The sequence below is a fragment of the Urocampus carinirostris genome, chromosome 13, assembly GCF_059441175.1.
Source record: "Urocampus carinirostris isolate Australia breed hairy pipefish chromosome 13, RoL_Ucar_1.0, whole genome shotgun sequence".
Lineage (NCBI taxonomy): Eukaryota > Metazoa > Chordata > Actinopteri > Syngnathiformes > Syngnathidae > Urocampus > Urocampus carinirostris.
Genome location: NC_142361.1, coordinates 30,971,234 through 30,994,008, shown reverse-complemented (window position 1 = coordinate 30,994,008; position 22,775 = coordinate 30,971,234). Strand labels below are relative to the sequence as shown.

Below are 22,775 nucleotides of genomic sequence, written 5' to 3'. Positions count from 1 at the left end.
GACCCGCATGTGGCTCCAGAGTAAGTTTAGTGGGTCGAGAAGTCCAACTGTGTTGGCAATAGAAAGCATCTTCCTCTGCTTTTTGTTGCTTGTGCGGCATATTATTAAAAAAAATGCGCATACACAATGTAGTTTCGTCAACCTGTTTTACATACATGTACAACTCAGACAACAGACAAGCAAAAAAGGGCGGGGCAACTGTTTAGCCAATCAGAATGCAGAACATAATGCACGATGAATATCCGCAAAGTAGCGAAACCATGATAAGTAAACCGCGATACAGAAATGGATTATTGTAAAAGATTCCAAGAGCAAAAATTAAATTTTCTAGCTTCAGGAGTCACTGAATTTGTCATTGTTCGCTTTTATGGCCAGCTGCTGAAGGCAAGTAACACTGAAGGACAAAGCAAAATCAGCTTAAAATAACATCAGCTAGCCATAGCTTGCAGCTAAGTGGCTAATAGGAGTGGCTAGAGAAGAAGACAGTGGAAAAAAGTCGAAGATGCCAGAATCACTGGAGTAGGTGACCAACACATACAGGGCTCGGTGGTAGAAGATAGAATAGAATAGAATAGAATAGAATAGAATAGAATAGAATGGAATAGAAACACAGAACAAAACAACAGAACAACAAAACAACAAAGCAACAAAGCAACAAAACAAAACCACAAAACAACAGAACAAAACAAAACAACAGAACAAAACAACAAAACAACAAAATAACAAAACAACAAAACAACAAAACAACAACAACAACAACAAAAAAAGAAAGAAAACAACAAAACAAAAGAAAACAACAAAACAAAACAGAACAAAACAACAAAGCAACACAACACAAATCAGAACAGAACAGAACAGAACAGAACAGAACAGAATAGAATAGAATAGAATAGAACAAAACAGAACAAAACAGAACAGAACAGTACAGAATAGAATAGAATAGAATAGAATAGAATAGAACAGAATAGAACAGAATAGAATAGAGTAACCTTTGTAGTCATTGGTAAAAATGTGAACATTGTTTGCAACAATATTAGACATGGCAGTCCAGGATAAACAAAATAAACATTTAATAAAGACTTCAATGATAAAAATTAGGTACAAGAATCTGAGGATAAATAAGCAAAAATATTTACATGGTATGTGGCAGTAAAGTGCTAAAAGCACCACATACAAATAAAGTACCTGAACGGGAAAAATATATGCCTCTAGTTACAAAGGCGTTTCAGGATACAAAGTCAAAAATACAGTTCAGTGCACTTTTGGCGTCCCCTTCCCGCTCTGTAAACAGTCTACTGTATGGTACCGTTACAAAGAGCTATCATTCACAATGCACCCCACGAAAGACATTCAAAAAGTGGACAAGGAGAAACGAAGAGGAAAATACTTTTTCTGGCCATCCCAAAAAAAAACCGCATATAGATGACAGAAAGGTCCGAAAACACACACTGTCATGCAGAAAGAATTCAGAGATGACAAGGAGTAGGATGCAGCTATCATTCCATAAGCCCACATTTAAGACATTTGGGCAAAAATCCATGAAGTCTCGGAATTTGTGGGAAGGAAACACCCAGGAAAGACTGTTAACAAGTTCATTTTGACGACGTCTGCCATGCGCATTTCTGATGGCTTGTCCAAAGCCGGCAAAAGCAGACGTCATTGGATCAGTTTTTCAAGAAACGCGAGCCAAGTCGAGTTTATTTGTTTAACCCTTAATCACAAGAAGTCTCAAAGGGCTGTACAGACTAGATCGATAGCGTGTTTGAATTTAAAATCGACAAAAGAAGGAACAGAAACCTTGAAAATTGAAATGTTATTATATCCTTTATTTTTTGTTCTTTTTTATATAATGTACCTCTCATTTTATGTTTGTCATGCAATAATCTAATTTTGAAAAGTAATTGTTTCATGTCCTGATGCTCTTTTATGATTTATTTTTAAAAAATATCATACTTTTTGCAGGGCTTGGAACGGATTAGCGCATTTACATACAAAAGGCGTCCCTACTTACAAGCGTTTCAGGTTACAAAGCTACTCCCAGGACAAATTAAATGTGTAGGTAGTGGTAGCACTCTACATGCAAGGGCTTTAAAAAAATATACAAATACTTTACTAATACTTACCATCAAGATCTTCGTAGCCCAAGACGACATCTTCCAGCTGACCATCTTTCCCCCTGCTAAAAACGGACCTGATGATGGCGCCCAGTGTTAGGACCTCCACTTTTACTCGAGGGGACTGAAGTGTCCACAGATCGACCTTGCTGGACGAATTCCCCCACGGCTGACATCTCACTTGTGTCATCCTATCTTATATGATAGGGTTGCTCCTGCAAATATGCATAGATGGTATAAATAGTGTATATTAAGGGTGTTGGTATTAATCCAAATATCGATATTATCGATAATAAGCGAGTACTTGGATCGGATTGATACTGCTGTCTTGGGATCAATCATATCTTTACATTTTGTGTCGAAATATTATACATGCATTATAAACTGTTATATTCAAGCTAATTGTGTTTTATTTTTAAGGTATTTTGCAGTGGAAGGTATTTTAGCTGTGTTTTTGACATTGTTATACAATATTTGTATTTTTGTTACATCGCGGCTTTGTTTTGGTTTGACTTCTGTTCTGATACAGTCATTGTGGTAGAAGTTTTTATATTTTATACTGTTAACGGTTTTTTCATTGTATTGTTAGAGAGATAGACATAGAGAGATAGAGCAATAGAGAGATAGATAGAGAGCTAGAGATAGAAATAAAGATAGAGATAGAGACAGAGGGAGAGATAGAGAGAGAGAGATACTTTATGCATCCCCGTAGGGAAATTCTCACTTCCAGCAGTGTCCTTGTTAAAAAATGAAATAATAAAATAAAAGATATAGAATACAAAAATATCCTATATAATGTGTTGATAAAGAGCATGTTTTGGAGTATTTGCACGTTCGGACTTCATTTTCAAAATATTGGGCAATAGGAGGTATTATTTTTGTCATGTTGACACATTTGTATTTTTTATTTTTTTTATTATTGCTGCTTTTATTTATCTATCTGTCTTGCCTTTTGTTCTGAAACAGCTGTTTTTATGCTGTTTAAAGGTTTTTACATGCAATTGTTTACCCTTTTTGCAATTTGACTTCATTCACAACTGCGATTTAAGGTCAACAAAAAGTGCCTGAAGACATCGAAAAATGATTCACTCGGAAAGAGGGGAGTTATAACTTAAAGGGCTGTAGTAGATTCAAAATCCCAAAGGTGAGAACCACCAGGAAAAGTACATGTGTTTCTGTGTGTGGAGTCAAACTTTGGAACAATTTACAAGAAGAGATCAAACAATGTCCAAATATTCACCTGTTCAAATTTAAATACAAAAAAACATTACTAGCAGAAGAATACAGAGATGAAGAAAATGGGGTATGAGTGATACAACAAATTGGAAATATATAATCTAAGTTTCACAAACATAGACCAAAATGTATATCCGAGGGAGTATTTGCATTTTTTACTTAATGTTCGGTAGAATAATGAAAATAAAATGTTCTTTTACTTGGAAATCAAGCATATTTTCTCGAGCCCTTCAGCAATCCTTGTCGGTGTTTATAACAGAAGGCTTTTATTTTTTAGCTAATAACAAAGAATTTTGAATTTGAGTATCTGCCCGAAGATGGCTGGGATGGGCTCCAGCACCCCCGCGACCCTACTGAGGATAAGCAGTGCAGATAATGGATGGATGGATGGATTATAAGGCAGATGGGGTGGATATCTCAAAATACAATGGCTGTTTTTGGCAATAGAAGAGCGGACAAGTCAAATGGGGCACAGCTGGAAACAAGAGACTCTGTAACGATACATATAATTTGCACTTCGATGATGATGATGAATGAATTAGAATTATATTTATAACAGCGATTGCTCACACGTAGCCACAAATGGGTTCATTTTTCTTTGGTTTCGCTTGTTGTTTATAATCGGGTCTTGTAATTATCTTCAAATTTTTTTGCTTTCGTTGCGAAAACGATTCAGAAAAGTGTGCGCTCTTACAGCAGACGCCATTAAAAGAAAACTCACATTAAACCGTAGCTGTCGCCGAGATACAATGTATTTCCTTTGTACTTTTAGTACAAGTCATGCAACTAAAATGAACTTATTCGTTCGTTTCCTGCAAGTTATCTTGCTCTACTTGGTTTGTGCAGGCAAGAGGTTGCGACAGCATATTGCTGCCCTCCTCAGTCTGTTGTTGCGCACGCACACGCGCACACACCTTCTTTTCTTTCTCTCACTCACTCTCTCTCTCTTTCTCTTTCGCTCTCTCTCTCTGTTTCTCTCTCTGTTCTTTATCGCTCTCAATCTCCTCCATCTCTCTCACTCCCTTGCCCTCTTCCCCTGTTCTCTCTTTCCTTTCTCTCTTCCCTCTCCCCCTTTCTCTTTGTATCTTTCGGTTATTCTTTCTGTCTCTCACACTCCCCATATTTCTCTCTTTCTCTCCCTCTTTGTTCCTTTATGTCCATCTTTCTCGCGCTCCCTCTCCTCTCCTCATTCTCTCTCTCTTTCTCCCTCTGTCTTTATTCTTTTCTGTCAATCTTTCTTGCTCTCACTCTCCCCCCTCTCTCTTTCTCTTTCTCTCTCTTTGTTTCTTTCGGTCATTCGTTCTCACTCTCACGCATCCTTCTCTTTTTCTCCCTCTCCCTCTCCCTCTCTCTCTGTTTCTCTCTCTCCCTCTCACACTCTCCCTCTCTTTGTTCCTTTCTGCCAATCTTTCTCGCTCTCACTCTCCTCTGTCTCTCTTTCTCTCTCCCTCTCCTCCATCACTCTCCCCTTGCTCTCTTCCCTCTCCCTCTTTCTTTTTATTTTTCTCTCTCTCTCTTTCTCCCTCTCTATTTCCTTCTTTGTTCCTTTCTGTCAATCTTTCTCGCTCTCCCTCTCCTCTCTTTCTCTCTCTCTCTCTCTCCCTCTCTCGCCCTGTCTCCCCTTTCTAGATAGATAATTGCTTCTTACGTTTGACACAATTGATTGTCTTTTTCATCTCATCTCATTAACCGTACCGCTAATCCTCATTAGGGTCGCGGGGGGCTGGAGCCCATCCCAGCCATCTCCGGGCAGTGGGCAGGGGACACCCTGAACTGGTTGCCGGCCAATCGCAGGGCACACAGGGACAGACAACTCATTCGCTCATTCACACCTAGGGACAATTTGGACCGGCCAATTCACCTGAAATGCATGTCTTTGGAATGTGGGAGGAAACCGGAGTGCCCGGACGCAAGCACGGGGAGAACATACAAACTCCGCACAGGAAGTCTGGAGCTGGATTTGAACCCACGACAGGTTCCCATGACATGAACTGTGCCGCACAAGCGCTAACCACTGCGCCACCGTGCTGCCCTGATTATCTTTTTAATATTTCTAAATATATAAAATGAAAGTGTTTTAAGGGAGATGATTCTTGGTCGGATTTTTTCACATATTAGAAGAAAATATTCTGACTTCTGAATGTTGTTTTGCGCTGGTTTTATTGAAAATGAAAATGATCTGCATTTATATAGCGCTTTTCATTCAATATTTGATAAGCAGGGTTGGGTAGGGTTACTTTAACCTGATTACTTTCAATTACTTTTGGATTACTCCAATACCAAATATGCTAATAAAGACAAAAGAAACTAAATATGAATAAAATGATGACTCACAACACGTGGTAAGCTTTCTCTCCTGGCTTTGATCTCTTTGATCTCCGGCAAAACTAACATAAAATGCGACAGAAACAAAATGAAAACAAATCCAAACAGCTTGCCAACATCATTTTGGCCGTTCCATGTATTCCGTTACTCCCCAAGCCTGCACAAAATGTAGTAATCAAGTTAAAGTAACCCTACCCAACCCTGTTGATAAGTTTAAATCCACTTTTTTCATTAACTTCACTTGACAAGAGCATTATGTACCACTATCAAGAAATCAAATATAAATCCAGACACAAACTTCACCCCCACATCTTAAAACATAATATTAAACCAATGAATATTAAACACAAATCATCAGTTACCGTTTTAATTGAAAACAAAAGATAAACAGCACCCTCTAACGGCAAACCACATTAAATCTAGCGTCTTCATACCACAACAGGAGGAGAAGAAGGGGAAAGAGGCGATCCGAGATTCATGGTGTTGGTGAAACATACAGAACATGATCAACAGCGACGTCAAAATATAAAAAGGGGAGCGAGCATCTTCAGCATCCTGTCTTCTCTGCCGATAGCCAAAAACCTACGATTGCAGATTTTTTGCTGACCGCAGCCATGACAGATACTGGTAAGTATTTATGCTAAACATATATTTATTTATTCTTCCTGATATGCATAAATTAGATAAATGAACAGATATACAGATATATAGACAGCTATGTAGGTCGATAATATCATTGATCCAAATTGATAATGTAATATCCTCTAGATAGTGCAGCATTGCCTTAGGTTATTTTTATTTGGACCTAAAATGGATTAGCTTTGCTGATTATCGTCTGCAGGATTCTTATCCCATTTGAGCATGGGGAGCTGCAGGCAGCTATCACGTGACAACAACAAATAAACGCATATTAGCATTTAAAAACTAAAGGATTATTTTTCATCTTTAATTGTAACGCTTTTCTTGCTATAAGTACTCATACTCTTTTATTTATTTATTTATCTATCTTATTAGCCTCTATTAGCCAACATGTTTATAATAGAGGGCCATATCTATACTCGCTGGATACAATGTTTCACAACGTTGATATCAATGACAATAAAGACAGTTTAATTCATGTAGTGTTTTTTGACACCACAAGGGGTGCTCAAATAATTTAGCTTTTGGAGTTTAGGAGTAGAACACACTTCTGAGTACGACAGGCGAGCAATGAAACGAGAATAACGTAGCACAGAAGTAGAAATAAAGTCCATCTGTCGTTCCCATTAATAAAATACAACGGATTTCCTCAGGCAAAAGTTGAGCAGCTTGAGCAATATTTTCCCGATGCTATCGTCAGTAGGACTGTGCTCTATTCAACTATAAGGGTTATAGAAATAAACATGACTTGACTTGACTTAGAAAGAAATGCATGTATGCTATAGACCTGCAAATATGATAAAAGATACTCTTTTTCCTACCGATCATATTAAATTTGGACTTATCATACACAACAAAAAATGAAAAAGCAATACATTTCAATTTGTGTAAAAAAATTTAATCCACAAAAAAGCAAAAGTGTAAACCAACCCACTTTTCAAAATGTTGTCAACAAATTTGTATTTGGGGGTATTTTGTATTTTGTCGATTTGTTGTTGCAGCACTAATATAAAGTCCTTCGAAGTCTGATTCATCATCAAATACGCCATGGATTTGTTTCCCTTGTCGTGCTTTTTTGCATGTTGAGGTTTTTGAGTTTTTCCTTTCCCCAATGTAGGTTTTAGATCAGGTGATGGTGTAATAATAGTCTGTGGTTTGCAGTAATCTGTGGTCTTTGCAGCCCTTTGAGACTCTTTGTGATTAAGGGCTATACAAATGAACATGACTTGACTCGACTTGGTGCTTTTGAATTTTATCTTATATAGTTGTTATATATTTCTATACGGCAACTCATAATAAATTATAATTTTCCCTGACACTAGAAGTATTCTCTATTTTGTTCCCTTCCTACAAAGAAAAAATCCAAAACCATATAGCCATCTATCACTAAACCCACAGAACAAACGGAAGCAAAAAATAATGTTTCTGAATGTGTTTTGCAGATTCTCTGAATGACGCTCTCCAGGCCATCAGTGTGAGTACTGAACTCATTGAAGAGGAGCTGACTCCTCATTTGGACACAATTCTGGCTGCACAGTTGGAAAAGAGTATGTGAAGTAATTCCCACTAGCAATAAACAGTGGAACTCAGTTGTTGTAGGAAGTAATTCGGTGTGCTTAAGGGAAAGGGAAGGAATCTGTCTCTGCCTTAGAACCAATTAAGTCACCTCTACCTGCAGTTGGGGAAAACCTAAGCCTGCCTCCTGAGCCTAATAGCTGGTCAACCTACAAAGCGGCTCTGGTGACAGGAAGCATGCGCTTGTAGCAAGTAATTAGTGCTCTGCTTCTTCTAATGCAATAATATGTATTAAAGTGAGCCAATGGAAAAGCAGAGCCATCATGGCATTTTGCTTTCGTAGTCATACCATTACCCTCAAGCAGTGTCTGAAATAGATAGATAGATAGATAGATACTTTATTCATCCCCGCTGGGAAATTCACATTTCCAGCAGCATCCCTGAGCTGAGAACAATACAATAATAAAGCAAAAAGAATACAATATACAAATACCCAGTGTGACGTGCAAATGCCCACTGTAGCATGTTATATAGAATATCTAAATAGTGCTACACAGAATACATATTGCAATAAAATTCGGTAATATGCAATGTAGGTGGTGTGGTTTAATGTGGGCTTTTACTCTGCCGGGTAGAGTTAAAGAGCCTCATGGCATGAGGAAGAAAAGATCTCTTCAGTCTGTCGGTAGTACAAGACAGTGACAGCAGTCTGTCGCTGAAACTGCTCTTCTGTCTGGAGATAATGCTGTGTAGTGGATGCGATGGATTGTCCATGATTGACCGCAGCTTTTCCAGTGCCCGTCTCTCAGCTACTGTTGTTAGGCTGTCCAGCTCTTTGCCCACAACAGAGCTCGCTTTCCTAGCCAGTTTATTGAGACAAAATAAACGTCTGCCTGAACGCCCGGGGCGTGCATCTTTTACGTCGGGCTTACAAAACGTCTCTGACCGGGTGGCCAACAATTTTTTCAAGAGAAAAAAAACCCCAAAAGAATTATTTGCTAATCAAACGTTTGCTTTATTCCGATTTTGAAATCTTAGTTCCGTTTGGAAATTTCGGAAATTCGGTTCTTTTGGCAATTTGCATACTCATCAGCCTGCATCGGATAACTTCATGCTTCCGGACTTTCCCGAGCGTTATGAGGTTGTGCATTCGCATATCATTCTCCAAAGTAGATGCACAGACAACACAAGAAAAATAGATAAGTAGTTAGGAATCAAGCCAAAACCTCAGCCCCAGAAGAAAGATTCAAAAGAAGTTAACAAAATGTATGACGCTACTAAAAGTAAAAGTACATTAAAAGCATCGTGGAAAGAGGAGGTGACGTGGCTTGTAGAAGACGACGCAACGCAAACATTGCATGAATGAAGATGAGTAAATACAGGTATGCTGATGTCAGATGGAAAACAGCGATGTCATATACATGCAATGAATATTATAAGTAGATTTATAATAATCCTAATTTTAAAGAGTTGTTCTGTTATATATTCTGATTATCAATCCTTAATTCTTTGCAACAATGTTTTTTTTTTGCGATTACGTTTCTTCAAGATAGTGAGATATCCCCGACAAATTCGAAATGTGTGTTTGGAGCAAATCTCATTTTGTATGCTTTGTGACTCTTCAGAGTACATGGGAACCATTTAGTTTCTATCTGGATGAGCTGAAAATAGGATTTCGGTTTCCACAGCAGAGTTGAATACAAATCTACAGACTGGATTGGTATTTGGCGTTGAATATCCCTTAACATGTTTTACAGAGAAAGACATTGCTGTCCAGATTGCCAAAAGTGGGATTCTACCTATACTTGCTCAGGCTTTACGAAATAAGAGCAATCTGAGCTGCCGGATCGCCTTGTTGGTGGCAGAAATGGCTCGGGAAGGTAGGACAAAGTTTAAATCTTTACAGAATTCAATGATTATTATATAAATGGACAGGGTTGGGTAGGGTTACTTTAACTTGATTACTTTCAATTACTTTTGGATTTCTCCAATACCAAATATGCTAATAAAAGACAAAAGAAACTAAATATGAATAAAATGGTGACTCACAGCACGTGGTAAGCTTTCTCTCCTGGCTTTGATCTCTTTGATCTCCGGAAAAACTAACATAAAATGCGACAGAAACAAAATGAAAATAAATCCAAACAGCTTGCCATTATCATTTTTGCCGTTCCATGTTTTCCGTTACTCCCCAAGCCTGCACAAAATTTAGTCATTTTATTCATATTTAGTTTCTTTTGTCTTTTATTTGCATATTTTGTATTGGAGTAATCCAAAAGTAATTGAAAGTAATCAAGTTAAAGTAACCCTACCCAACCCTGTAAATGGAAATACTGTTCTTACAATCTTGAAAAATCAAATTTGTTGGCCATAATAAGTTTATAGTTTAGTAGACACTCGCAAGAGGAAAGAAGACATAAATGGATTTTGAAATTGCAAAAAGAACAGGAGAGAACCCAAACATCCAATAAGAAATTCCAACCTGTTCTAAAAGACCTCCCATAAACCCTTTCTTTTTATTAAATCTCCTGGATTACATAAGCAGATCCGCCCTGAAGGGTGGGGCATTCAAATAACAGCAACATGATTGGCTGCAAAATGGCCCAAATTGTCAGGACCAGAACGGAAACAGGACCCAATTGCGTAGCGTTTACCACAAGTTTTATTGAAGGAAAGAGGAAGGGCTGCGCCCACGATCCGGTGTTCGCTGGATGCGGGAGGCAAGTCCCTCTCGTACTTGGATTGTGATCCGAACACGGAAGCGGATCTTCCGTAGCGAGCGATGGCGTTGTTAGGGGCGGAAAAACTGGTCGGTAGCCAGGACTGGGAGAGCAAGGTGTAGTCGGGGTCGGAAAAGAGTCGTAAGCCAGAACGGGAGAATAGACGTAGTCGCGGACAAATAAGGTCGTAAGCCAGGACGGGAGAGCAGACGTGGTCAGGATCAAAACAGGTCGTAGCCGGAGACAGACGGAAGCAAAAACGGGACAGGTGGGAGTCAGGGTCGAAAAAGGCTTGCCTAGTATACACTGAGGGTCGCAGACAGACTGACAACGGGGGACAGACAGGACTGGGTTCAAATAGTGACAGGGATTCAATCGGAACCCGCGGCGGTTGACGTCAAATGAGCGGGCACTGCTTTGTCACATCAGTAATCATGACACCAAATAATAAACTGGCACCCTATGCATTCTTCGCTGCAATTGTCAAGTCAAGTCATGTTTATTTATTTTTTAATCACAAGGAGTCACAAAGGACTGCACAGAATACATTTTTGTCGGAGCATTTAACTGTTTTAAACGACATCGATATCCTTTTTGTGATACGGAATTTAAATAAATTAGGAAAAACTGTAAACCTAGACAACATGAATTAACACTAACAAACCATATCTTATTTTAACCAAAATTTTTTACCCATTATCTTTGAACAAAACAGGTGATCGGGAAATGCACATCTTCATGAATTCCTATTCAATAAAAACACATTGATGGGAGTAATACTTCAAAGCAACAGTATAACCTTTACCAAATAATCTTCCATTGCGCAAGCTCCCAAACAACTAAACCCCCAAAAGCTCCATCTTTTCTTAACTGTTCGCTTTAAATAGCTAAATTGTATAACGTCTACAAATTTTCAGGGAGAACAGATCAACATAAGCTTCAGCCTCAAATAGTGGATCTCCACACTCTCATCTTACTTCTGGGTTTAAATCACCAGAATCACATTAACATAATACAGCACCAGTAGCTATTCTGATTTTGAAATCTTTGTTTGGTTTGGAAATTTCGGAATTTCAGTTCGTTTGGCAATTTGCATACTCGGCAACCGATCAGAAGCCTGCATCGAATAACTTCGTGCTTCCCGACTTGCCCAAGCGTAATAAGGTCATACATTTGCATGTCATTTTCCAAAGTTGACGCGAATAGAACACAAGAAAAATGGATAAGTGGTTAGGAATCAAGCCAAAACCTCAGCCCCAGAAGAAAGGTTCAAAAGAAGCTAACAAAATTTATGATGCTTCAAAACGCAAACATACATTAAAAGCATTGTGGAAAGAGTTCACGTGGCTTGTAGCAGACGAAGATGAGTAAAAACGGGTACATACTGATGGCAAATGGAAAACGGCGACGTCATATACATGCAATGAATGTTATAAGTAGATTTATAATAAACTTAATTTAAAGTGCTGTTCTGTTATATAGTCTGATTATCAATCCTTAATACTTTGCAACAACATATTTTTTGCGATTAGTCATCTTATTGCGTTTCAAGTTGTGAAAAATGGGGCAGGCAACTTTATGGCTGGGCAGGCAACTTTTCAGAGTTGTCTGCCCCTGGTGTCCGGTAACTTTTTGTCATGAGTTTCAGACACTGCCATTAGGCCAAAATATAATATAAATGCTTACATTTTATGGTTAAGGGGCTTAAACTAGCTGGATATTGCTCTTTTAAAACAAATCTAGACAATTACTCTATTTTTATCTCACTGTTTTTAGGTGCTGTCCGAGGCATGTGCATTGAAGCGGGCTTAGTGAATGTCCTGGTTCCTCATTTGGACAGTAGTGATCCAGAGATGCTGCTTAATACTGGAAGAGCAATTGGTCGCATTTGCTTTGACAATTGTAAGTTAATTTTCACACTCAAATAACACATTTGATACAGTTTAAATCTATTATTTTCTGGTTATCGTGTTGTAAAAGGATAGTGGGATGTTTGGACGCGTTCTAAGGGATGGGCAAGGCACCTGTATGATGCGACAGGGGTAAACCAGTGAAAGCTGTCGGGCCCTGCTGTTGAACAAAGAGTGTGTTGTGTCACCCTGACCCGAGTGACATGGCCGCTTTCTTGTGTCCCGTTTCATCTGGAGGGATGAAAGCATGACCAACTTGGGTGCCGAAGTGCTTAAATTGTTTGGGTGTTTGGGCATTCGGGTTAGCCATGGTCCAAAATGTTTTTGTGTCTTGTGCCTTTTTTTTCCCCTTTTTATTTTCTTTTTTATTGTATGTGTTTGTCTTACTGTCGGTCACCCCTCTTGAGGGATATGACCAAGGTAGATAGATAGATAGAGGAAAACGTTGATGATTGCAATACATAACATACAGTGTATTAGCAACATCATGGTCAACAGACGTTAACCTAGCAGTCACCAGTGTAGGTAAAGAGCACATTTTATTGATTTATTTATTTAGGATATTAGTATATTCGATTTTAGTGTCCTCTGCTCTCGTCCGTTGTATTTTTACAGCAGTATATTGCATTTTTATTGTTTATCCCATCTCATGTTCGCGAAGGTTGCAAGGGTTAGTGTTAGCAGTAAAAATAAAGGGTTAGTGTCCAGGTAAGGAGGTTAAGGCTTGTGAAGTGGTGAGCTTTGTTAATTTTTCCGAGAACGCTCTGTAACACGTTGTTTTCTCTCTTCTACACAGCATACCAGCAGGAGCAGTTAGTTCAATCCGGTGTAATCTTCAAACTAGTGTCGATCATGAGGAAATATCCAGAAAATGATCCCCTTGTCAACGTCTGTGTGCTGGCTCTCTGTAATTTGGTCGACTTGGGTACGTTTTGATGTGGATACTATATACCAAATAAATACTGCATTAGTAGTTTAAGTCAAATAAAACAAAAATATTCGTATGCTTTTTTGTAGTGTAGCGAAGGATACGGTACTTAAGCTATTCGACCACCCGCTGTGAAAAATAAGCAACTTACCTAACTACAAAACCAATTTCTTTGCAGATTCAGCAAGGGAGGCTCTTGTTGAAGTGAATGTTGCAGATGTACTGATAACTCAACTGAGAAGGGCAGCTGATCCTGAGCGTCAACACGCCATACTGGAAATACTGGGCTCACTGGCTGAGAACGGTGATATTTAAACTGTTGAATACTGTAGAACAATGATTCATTATCTAATGAATTGTGATCGACTGTTTTAAAATAGGGTGGTTGATTACAGTATATGTCTATTAAAATTATTATAATGATTATGTTTCTTAAATATCTTGGTGTGGAAGGGTGTGTAAAGAAATGAAAGGATAAAACTTCATTACTATGATTTCCATGTTACAATCACCAATAGTACACTCTAAACACAGTGTTATCAGAAATAATCCTAATGAAAGAAATGGACCCCATTAATACTTGGGTTGTCAGAACCAGAACAGACGGAGGACCCAGACGCGCAACGTTTTCACACAAGCTTTATTTTACGGGAATGGGGCAGTCATGCTCGTGAACACAAACGCCAGGGATGCGGTGATCACTAGGGGGAAGCAGTGAGACAGAGAAGTCAGGGGCAATTGATACAGGACACATGGGTAGATTCCGGATGGGACAGACGGGATCGCTACCGGGGCAAGATACCGGACAGGACGAGACAAATGGGATCGATACAGAAGACTGAAGCAAAATACTGGACAGGACGAGACAGGCGGGATCGATATCGTGTACTGGAGACTGGAGCAAGATACCAGACAGGCGGGACTGATATCGGATACTGGAGACTGGAGCAAGATACCGGACAGGAGGAGACAGCAATATCGATACCGGATACTGGTGACGGGAGCAAGATACCGGACAGGACGAGACAGACGGGATCAAAACCGGACACTGGAGCAAGATCCGGGCAGGAGGAGACAGACGTGGTCGATACCGGACACTGGAGCAAGATACCGGACAGGACGAGATAGGCGGGATCGATATCGGATACTGGAGACTGGAGCAAGATACAGGGCAGGAGGAGACAGACAAGATTGATATTGGATACTGGAGATTGGAGCAAGATACGGGACAAGAGGAGACAGACGGTATCAATACCGGATACTGGAGACCGGAGCAAGACACCGGGCTGGAGGAGACAGATGAGATTGATATCGGGTACTGGAGATTGGAGCAAGATACCGGACAGGAGGAGACAGACGGGATCGATATCGGATACTGGAGACTGGAGCAAGACACCGGGCTGGAGGAGACAGATGAGATTGATATCGGGTACTGGAGATTGGAGCAAGATACCGGACAGGAGGAGACAGACGGGGTCGATACAGGACACTGCAGCAAGATACCGGACAGGATGAGACAGGCGGGATCGATATCGGATACTGGAGACTGGAGCAAGACACCGGGCTGGAGGAGACAGGTGAGATTGATATCGGGTACTGGAGATTGGAGCAAGATACCGAACAGGAGGAGACAGACGGTATCGATAACGGATAATCGAGACGGGAGCAAGATACCGGACAGGACGAGACAGACGGGGTCGATACCGGACACTGGAGCAAGATACCGGACAGGACAAGGCAAGCGTGATCGATATCGGATACTGGAGAGTGGAGCAAGATACCGGGCAGGAGGAGACAGACGAGATCGATATCGTAAACTGGATACACGAGCAGGATATCGGACAGAATCAAAACACAGGTCTTGCAAGTGCAGAGGTTCGTTGACGGACTGACCAGGCGTGAATGAGAGCACTGATATTAAATAGGAGTGAAGCCAATCAGGCAACGAGCCGCAGCTATCACCAAACGGGCCAGGCCAAGTGAGGGCAATGGGCAAACGTGACATGGGTTGATTTGACCCAATATTCTGTGTAGTTTTGCAGAAATAACCGCCACAAAATTTTGTAATGTTTACGTTTAATTCCGCAAAAAAAATATATTTTGTTGAAAATAACACCCCCTAAAATTGGTTCATTTTATACCAAAGTCATTTCTTCAGCCAATCCAATCAATTGGGTCTTTTTTGTGTAAAATGACCAAGAAAAATGGGTCAAAGTTTTCTATGCTATTTCTTTCCTTACCAAAACATTAAAACAAGATGCCCAAAAACCCTCATAACTTTGACTAGAAGATACATAGGACCATTTGTTGGGGCAAAATCTAAAGAAACAAGGCAGAAAAGCTCTAGTAATCTCAATAAAGTCCCTCAAGAGAGCAAAAAGTCAGTGTAGTTGGGATATTTTTTTTCAGCATTGGACTCTCCAAGTTTAAATAAGACTTTCTGTGTTTACTTCTTTGTTTTGGAGTCACACTTCCCACTTTCATGAACAGCATATATTGGGAAGAGGAGATACAGCCAGAAATTATTATTGGCGACACAAAGTTCCAATTTACAGGAATAGGAAGACATAAATAAACAAAATTTGAAAAAAGCTGACAACAAGGAAAATAGGACATGTGGAATCTTTCTGAGATGAAATCAACAACAACAACAAAACTAGTGTTACAAGTTTATATGTTTTAACAGGTATTTTTGTTCCAACAGATATCCTGAAGTTCCAATTTGTTGAATCTGGGGTACCAGAGGCGTTATCTGAGCTGATCAGAGGCCTTCAAGAATGCTCAGATCCTCCGACACTCTGCAGTGTCAAGATTGCTTCCAATCTTATTGTATCATTGCTTTTAGGAGGTGAGTGTTTTGCTGCAAGATACAAAGTTTGTCTGAATCGTACAATACTCCAGATCTCCTTTTAATCAAAGTTTAAGTTTGTTGCCTTCTCTGGTGCCACCATTAAATGACAAAGCGAATAATAACATTATGACATTTTTGACATTTAAATAGGCACTTTGTGCGCATTTGTGTTTTTGTCAGATGAATCCATGCAAAAATGTTTTAGTGAAGGCTCGGGTATGGTGTACCAAGATGTTCTTTCATGGCTGCAGAGCTCCAACACTCAGCTGCAGTTGTCAGGAGCCTTGGCAATTGCCAACTTTGCCAGAAATGGTATCATATTCAAACATTTACACATCTAATGTCAGCAATGTATAAACTGTGAAACGTTTTTGTTGACTACATATGTTCTGTTATTGCTGTACTTTTTCATGTCAGATAGTAACTGTGTGAAGATGATGGACCTCGGGGTGGTTCCTCACATCCTTACAATGTTGGAACAGCACATTACTGATGGAGATGTGTCTGTTCTCCATGCTGGTTTAAGCGCACTACGAAACTTAGCCATTCCAGGTAATGATCAAAATTATTATTTTTTTTGTCTCAGAAAACAAGAACTGATTAGATTAATATGTACAATGACTCTATACAGTAGATATTTGTTATGATTCTCCAAAACTAATGTAACGATGTAAATATTTTAATTTTAAAGCTGCCAATAAGGTTCGCATGATGGAAAATGGAGTGGCAGAGAGGATTAAGGGCCTTCTTCAGTCTGATATGCCCCCCGTTCAATTCAAACTGCTTGGTACGCTGCGCATGATGGTTGATGGACAAGGTAAGAAACTGTACGTGAATGACTTTTGAAAGGACACTATGTTAAGAGACAGCAGAGGGGCAATAGCTCCAGCACCAGCCTGTGTCCATCAGTGCACGACACAGATTACCGTAAATTCCGGACTATAGAGCGCACCTGATTATAAGCTGCACCCATCACTTTTTAAGGGGAAAATCGATTTTGTCCATACACAAGCCGCACCTGTATATAAGCTGCATGCACACACTTAAAAAAAAGAAATTAATCCAAACCAAACTTCAAGTCCCGCGATTGAAACTAAATGTCCTTCATTGAAGCACACAGTCCAAAAATCACAGCCGCCAAAATGAACGCAAAATGATATGGGTACTTAAAATTTGTTGCAGACCTGCAGATTCTAGGTGCCCGTTGATAGTAATCCAAGGGAAAAAAAGTGCATATTTCCAAAGGTAAGGGTGGGAAAAATATATATCCATTATTGTCCGCAGTGTCCACAAAAACTCACCTTTACCGGTCCCTACTTTCCCATCAGCCCACGTTTGCTCCGCCCCTCTTTTTTAATTTGCTCGTGCAGAATAAGTGTCTCAAATAAATACAAATAAATACATTACAAAAATATACAGTTGCAAATACATAGTACACATATTCACAAAGAAAGACGGTACATCGAGAGAGTTTTCAAAGCTTTAATAATAATAATATAACTTTCATCCTAAACCGTGCCTTTGGGAGGTAGCCTCACACTACTAACAACACGCTCGCATGCCAGCAAATTAGTCTGTTAAGGATTGTCGTGTTTGTTTTGCTGCTGTTGGTGTCGGTGGATTTGTTCAGACCAAAAACAATCGACTTTGGCCTGGACGGATCTATTGACACTAACAAAGATGTTATATAACGAAACTGTGAATATGCTTGATTGCTAATAAGATTTTTGAGAAGGGTTGTTCAAACCTCACATTGTGTTTGCTGTTAAACGTCATATTGAAATATAATATTGTGAATGTGCTTGATTGCTGTTGAGATTGTCAAGAGGGGTTGTTCAAACCTCACACTGTTTGTTTTCTGTTATTAGTGTCAATAAATTTGTTCAAACCAAATCAAACCACGGCAGACCATCCACTTCATCCTCCCTGTTAAACAACATCTAAGTTGTCTTTCTCATTGTCGGATAGAAACTTAATCATGACGACGTTGTCCCACGCTACCTTACTTCAATACATCCCAGCAATATGCCCGTTTGAAATTTGCACGATGAAGCTATGTTCACGCTCAGATGTTGTGATCTTCCTCGGCGCATATATTCCACCGGTCTAAATCTTACCTTTTGTACTCGAGCGCCGCTGGCGGTCGTTGAAAAAATTACATAAATTGGCCGCATCTCTGAATAAGCCGCAGGGTTGAAAATTTGGAAAAAAAAGTAGCGGCTTATAGTCCGGAATTTACGGTATATGTTTTTGTTTGTTGTGTTTTTTCCGCCAGAGGAAGCAGCCCTGGCGCTCGGAACCGATGGCAGTCTCCTATCTCGTGTTACGGAATGGTGTGAAGCCAAAGACCACGTAGGACTAAGAGGAGAAGCCAGTCGTCTATTGTCTGCTCTTATCAGGCATAGCCGCAGACCAGTGAGTTTTCGGTTTTTATTCAAACCTAAACTTAAATCGAGACATCGATCCCTAATTGATTTTTATAGTGCTGCTTACACTAATGCGTTCTGGCAGGGTGTCATCAATGCAATAGTAAAGGCAGATGGAATTCGCCACCTTATTTCCATGTCCAAAAGTGAGCATGTCATCATGCAGAATGAGGCCCTGATTGCCCTGGCGATTGCTTCTGCTATCAACATTGGTAATGTATTTAAATTTTTTTGCTCAAAAAGTCCGATGCAAAATTCCTCTAAGTGTATTTTGTTTCTCTGTAACTTACACATGCAAATACAATGAATTATAGATAAGTTTATAGTTTAGTTGTCACTTAAAATAAGGATTGGAGACATCTATGGAGTTCATACCTGTCATGCCCTTACAAACTGTCGTATTTTCCCTTACAAAATACAAAATAATCTTACACCATTTTTATTTTTTTCAAACGTGTTTATTTATGTAGTTTAACATGTTATATTGTACATGTGTTTCGTTATATCATATATATTGTTAATTAACATTTTGTTGTGAGATACTGAGTTGCTCGACATGAACGAGGTTTATCATTAAAAAAAGTTCAAAAATGAAGTAGCTTGGACGTTCACTGTAGAAGGAAAAAATACATGCAAAGATAATTAAGTAGGATTATTCAAATTATTAATTCATTTTCTGCATCAAATTATTGTTGGTAATATACCGATTAAAGGGATAACCACAAACCTGTCTTTTTTTTCATTTTTTTCCTTTTATACTTCCTTTTTTTTCTTAACTTCTTTATACAACATCATCATTTGTAATATAATGCATCAAAGCAAGTGAGCCGTTTGAGAGCCGGCTCTCTTTAATGAGTTGAGCCGAAAAAGCCGGTTCCCCAAAAAGAGACGGACTTCCTTTCACTACACAACTACCACGGAATGATGTATGATGGGAAATCCCAAAGTGGCAGACGCATGCGCACAGTAGCATCAAACTGCTCGCTTCGTTTGCAATGAAAAAAACAATACAGAGATAGAGGCTACCGCGGCGAACTCGTTCGACTTGATTGACTTGCCGTTTCGTGATAGTCAGTGTATACCGGATGGTACCCATAATTGACTAATTTGCGTTTTTCCGTACGGATTTTCTCGTACGTCGTACACGTCTTAAAATGCATAATAAACATACTTTGTACAGCAAAAACGTACAAGTTGACAGGTATGGGAGTTGCAAGGAAAACAGGGGAGAGCCCAAACTTCAGATAAGAAATTCCAACCTGTTCTAAAATCCCTCCCCGAGCCTTCTTCTTTGTATTAAATCTCCTTGGTTGCAAAAGCTGATCATCTCAATTCAAACTAACTCCAAGCAAAAGAGGTGAGCAAAATAATTTACCCACACTACCTCTTTTTCAACCAATTAAGAAAATGGCGATCTGCTGTCATCTAACCGGACGTATAGGAATATTGCAGATATCTTGTAACAGTAGCTTGTGTGAAGAAAGGTGTCAGGACCAGAACTGAATCAGGACTCAATTGCGTTACGTTTCTCATAAGTTTTATTAAAGGAAAGAGGAAGGGCTGCGTCCATGTTCCGGCGTTCGCTAAGCACGGGAAGCAAGTCGCTCTCGTACTCTGTTTGTGATCCTAACACAGAAGTGGATCTTCCGTAGCGAGCGATGGCAGTATCGAAGACGGAAAACAGGTCGGTAGCCAGGATAGGAGAGGAAAAATGTAGTCGGGGTCAGAAGCGAGTCGTAAGCCAGGAAAGGAGAGTAGACGTGGTCGGGGACAAAAAAGTGGTCGAAAGCCGGGACGGGAGAGTAGACGTGGTCAGGATCAAAAACGGGTCAAAGCCGGGGGACAGACGGGAGCAAAAAAAACAGGTGGGAGTCAGGGTCGAAAAGGGCTTGCCTAGTGTTAACTGAGGTTCGCAGACGGACGGACAAAAGGGGACAGATAGGAGTGGGTTTAAATAGGGACAGGGAGCCAATCAGAGTCCAAGGGAGTTGACGCCAAAGGAGCGGCCACAGGTGATTCCATATTGAGATATTTGATAAATGCCAAGCAATTTTAGATTTTTAAACAATAGCTTTTTATGGATTTATGACCACAGAATCCATCAAGGACCTCTTCATAGAAACAGAGTTCTTGACAATGCTGAAGAACATGCTGGAAGATCCCGCAGGCGCAGTAGAAGTCAAGTACAGTGCATTAGGTTTCATCTGCAGTCTCGCTGACAGCGGTATGACCCTTTTTAAATCTTAACATATATTAGAGCAGTGTTTCTCAACCTTTTTTGAGCCAAGGCACACTTTTTTAGTCGAAAAAAATCTTGAGGGACACTCCCTGTCGAAAATGTGAAGATATAAATTCAATTTTTTCTAATTTTAAAGCTTAAATGATCATGTCGCCTAAATTGACAGTGTAACATTTTTATCATTGTTTGTGGTCACCGTGGAACTGGAGGTAATACAGGTTATTTTTTTTGGTTAATAATCCATCCATCCATTATCTGCACCGCTAATCCTCAGTAGGGTCGCGGGGGTGCTGGAGCCCATCCCAGCTATCTCCGGGCAGTGGGCAGGGGACACCCTGAACCGGTTGCCAGCCAATCGCAGGGCACACAGAGACAGACAAGTCACTAGCTCATTCACACCTAGGGACAATTTGAACCGGCCATTTAATCTGAAATGCATGTTGAATGAATCTGGGAGGAAACCGGAGTGCCCGGAGGAAACCCACGCAGCTCGGGGAGAACATGCAAACTCCGCACAGGAGGTTTGATCTCACGATCTCAGAACTGTGCCGCACACGCGCTAACCACTGCTCTGCCGTGCTGCCCTTGGTTAATAATTTTACAGTAATTTGGGATTTTACGATATCTATCAATTTTATAAGTTTTACTACTTATTTATTTTATTTTTATAAAAATGTTTTAGTATGACTTTTTATTTTACTACATTAACTTTTTCAGTTTTTTTTTTTTTTAAATAAGAAATTATCAATCCAAATGAGTACATGTCATGAAACGGGCCGGGAAGCAGGAAGTCGGAACTCATATGCGTAGACGATCTGTCACTTTAATTGAGAAATAAAAGTTGTCCAACACACAAACGGACCCAAAACAAAACTGGTTCAAAGGCAATCAAAATTACAAACTAGGCATTACTCAGGTCAAACAGGCATGTACAGGTTTTCCACAAGATTAAGCAATGGTCTGGCAACGGGCAGTCCCAAAAGGAGCGTTAAAGTACTCCAAAAGCAATCAGTCCAATGCGCCTCAGCCGGTGTCAAGGGGCGGGGCCAGCTGGGCGCCATGACAACCGTGCAGGACATGACAGTACAATTAAAAGCAATATTTTGACACTGATTAATTGTATTATTTCTATTGGAGTACAATCTTGAACAGCTTCATCATACAAAATAAGTTATCAATAACATGTCCCTGTCTACCTCATAATTAATATATAAAGGGTAAAAGAATAGGAAACTGCTGCCGGGTAGATGAATGTTAAAGGTTTTTGGCTGACCACTGGAATAAAAGGAAATATACTGAACAATGGCATGCTTTTTTATGGAAAAATAACATCGGGAAATTTCCTGCGGCACATTAGACAAGGTCTCCTGGCACACTAGTGTGCTCCGCCGCCCTGGTTGAAAAACACTGTATTAGAGTATATATCAAGCAGGTAATTTTATTGAAAACATTGAATTGAAAAAACTCTACTTCACCTTGTGAATTGTTTCTTCCTGCTTTTGTCTTTCTAGGTATGATGAATGGCGAGTTGGAGGAAGTGAAAATGAAAGAAACTTTGAATAAACTTACAGAGCATAGCAACACTCAGCTTGCTTCCCAGGCCAGCTCCACAATAGTCCGCCTCGGTGACAGAAGCTGAGACGTACCAAAAAAACCTGCACCAATTGATCTATTTTATTTGATGGTCTCATAATATATTAGTTTTAAAACGGGAATTACTGCCAGGGACTGTTAATTGACATATTTAAGAGGTGAGATGCACAATGTACAGAAAGTCAGTGTATGTTTGAGCAGTGCAACTATTTGCAAGTGTTGTGTTAATATTTTTTTTATCCTGCTTGTAAACAGTAATAAATACATCCAAGGAGCAGA

The 22,775-nt window shown here is 39.7% G+C and overlaps 2 protein-coding genes across 3 annotated transcripts in view; one reads left to right on the top strand and one right to left on the bottom strand.

Annotated features, from left to right (window-relative positions):
- The window catches only part of galm (galactose mutarotase), a 21,464-nt gene extending 7,807 nt beyond the window's left edge, over window positions 1–13,657 (bottom strand). Inside the window, exons 1-2 of one of the 2 annotated variants that reach the window (XM_088351453.1) lie at window positions 13,539–13,657; window positions 2,124–2,329 (exon numbers count right to left, since the gene is read on the bottom strand). In XM_088351453.1, the coding sequence (XP_088207579.1) occupies window positions 2,124–2,304 (181 nt within the window). In that variant the 5' untranslated portion in view covers window positions 2,305–2,329; window positions 13,539–13,657. Of the gene's footprint in view, window positions 1–2,123; window positions 2,330–4,071; window positions 4,220–13,538 lie in introns of those variants that run through there. The other variant, XM_088351452.1, reaches the window with a different exon arrangement.
- On the top strand, window positions 6,078–22,775 carry LOC148354311 (rap1 GTPase-GDP dissociation stimulator 1-B). Its single transcript, XM_088351451.1, has 14 exons — window positions 6,078–6,302; window positions 7,757–7,861; window positions 9,587–9,709; window positions 12,326–12,451; window positions 13,256–13,384; window positions 13,566–13,691; window positions 16,092–16,235; window positions 16,419–16,550; window positions 16,656–16,790; window positions 16,930–17,055; window positions 18,514–18,653; window positions 18,750–18,876; window positions 20,760–20,888; window positions 22,415–22,775. The coding sequence occupies exons 1-14, from the start codon at window positions 6,290–6,292 to the stop codon at window positions 22,540–22,542; spliced, it is 1,683 nt and encodes a 560-aa protein (XP_088207577.1). The 5' UTR covers window positions 6,078–6,289; the 3' UTR covers window positions 22,543–22,775.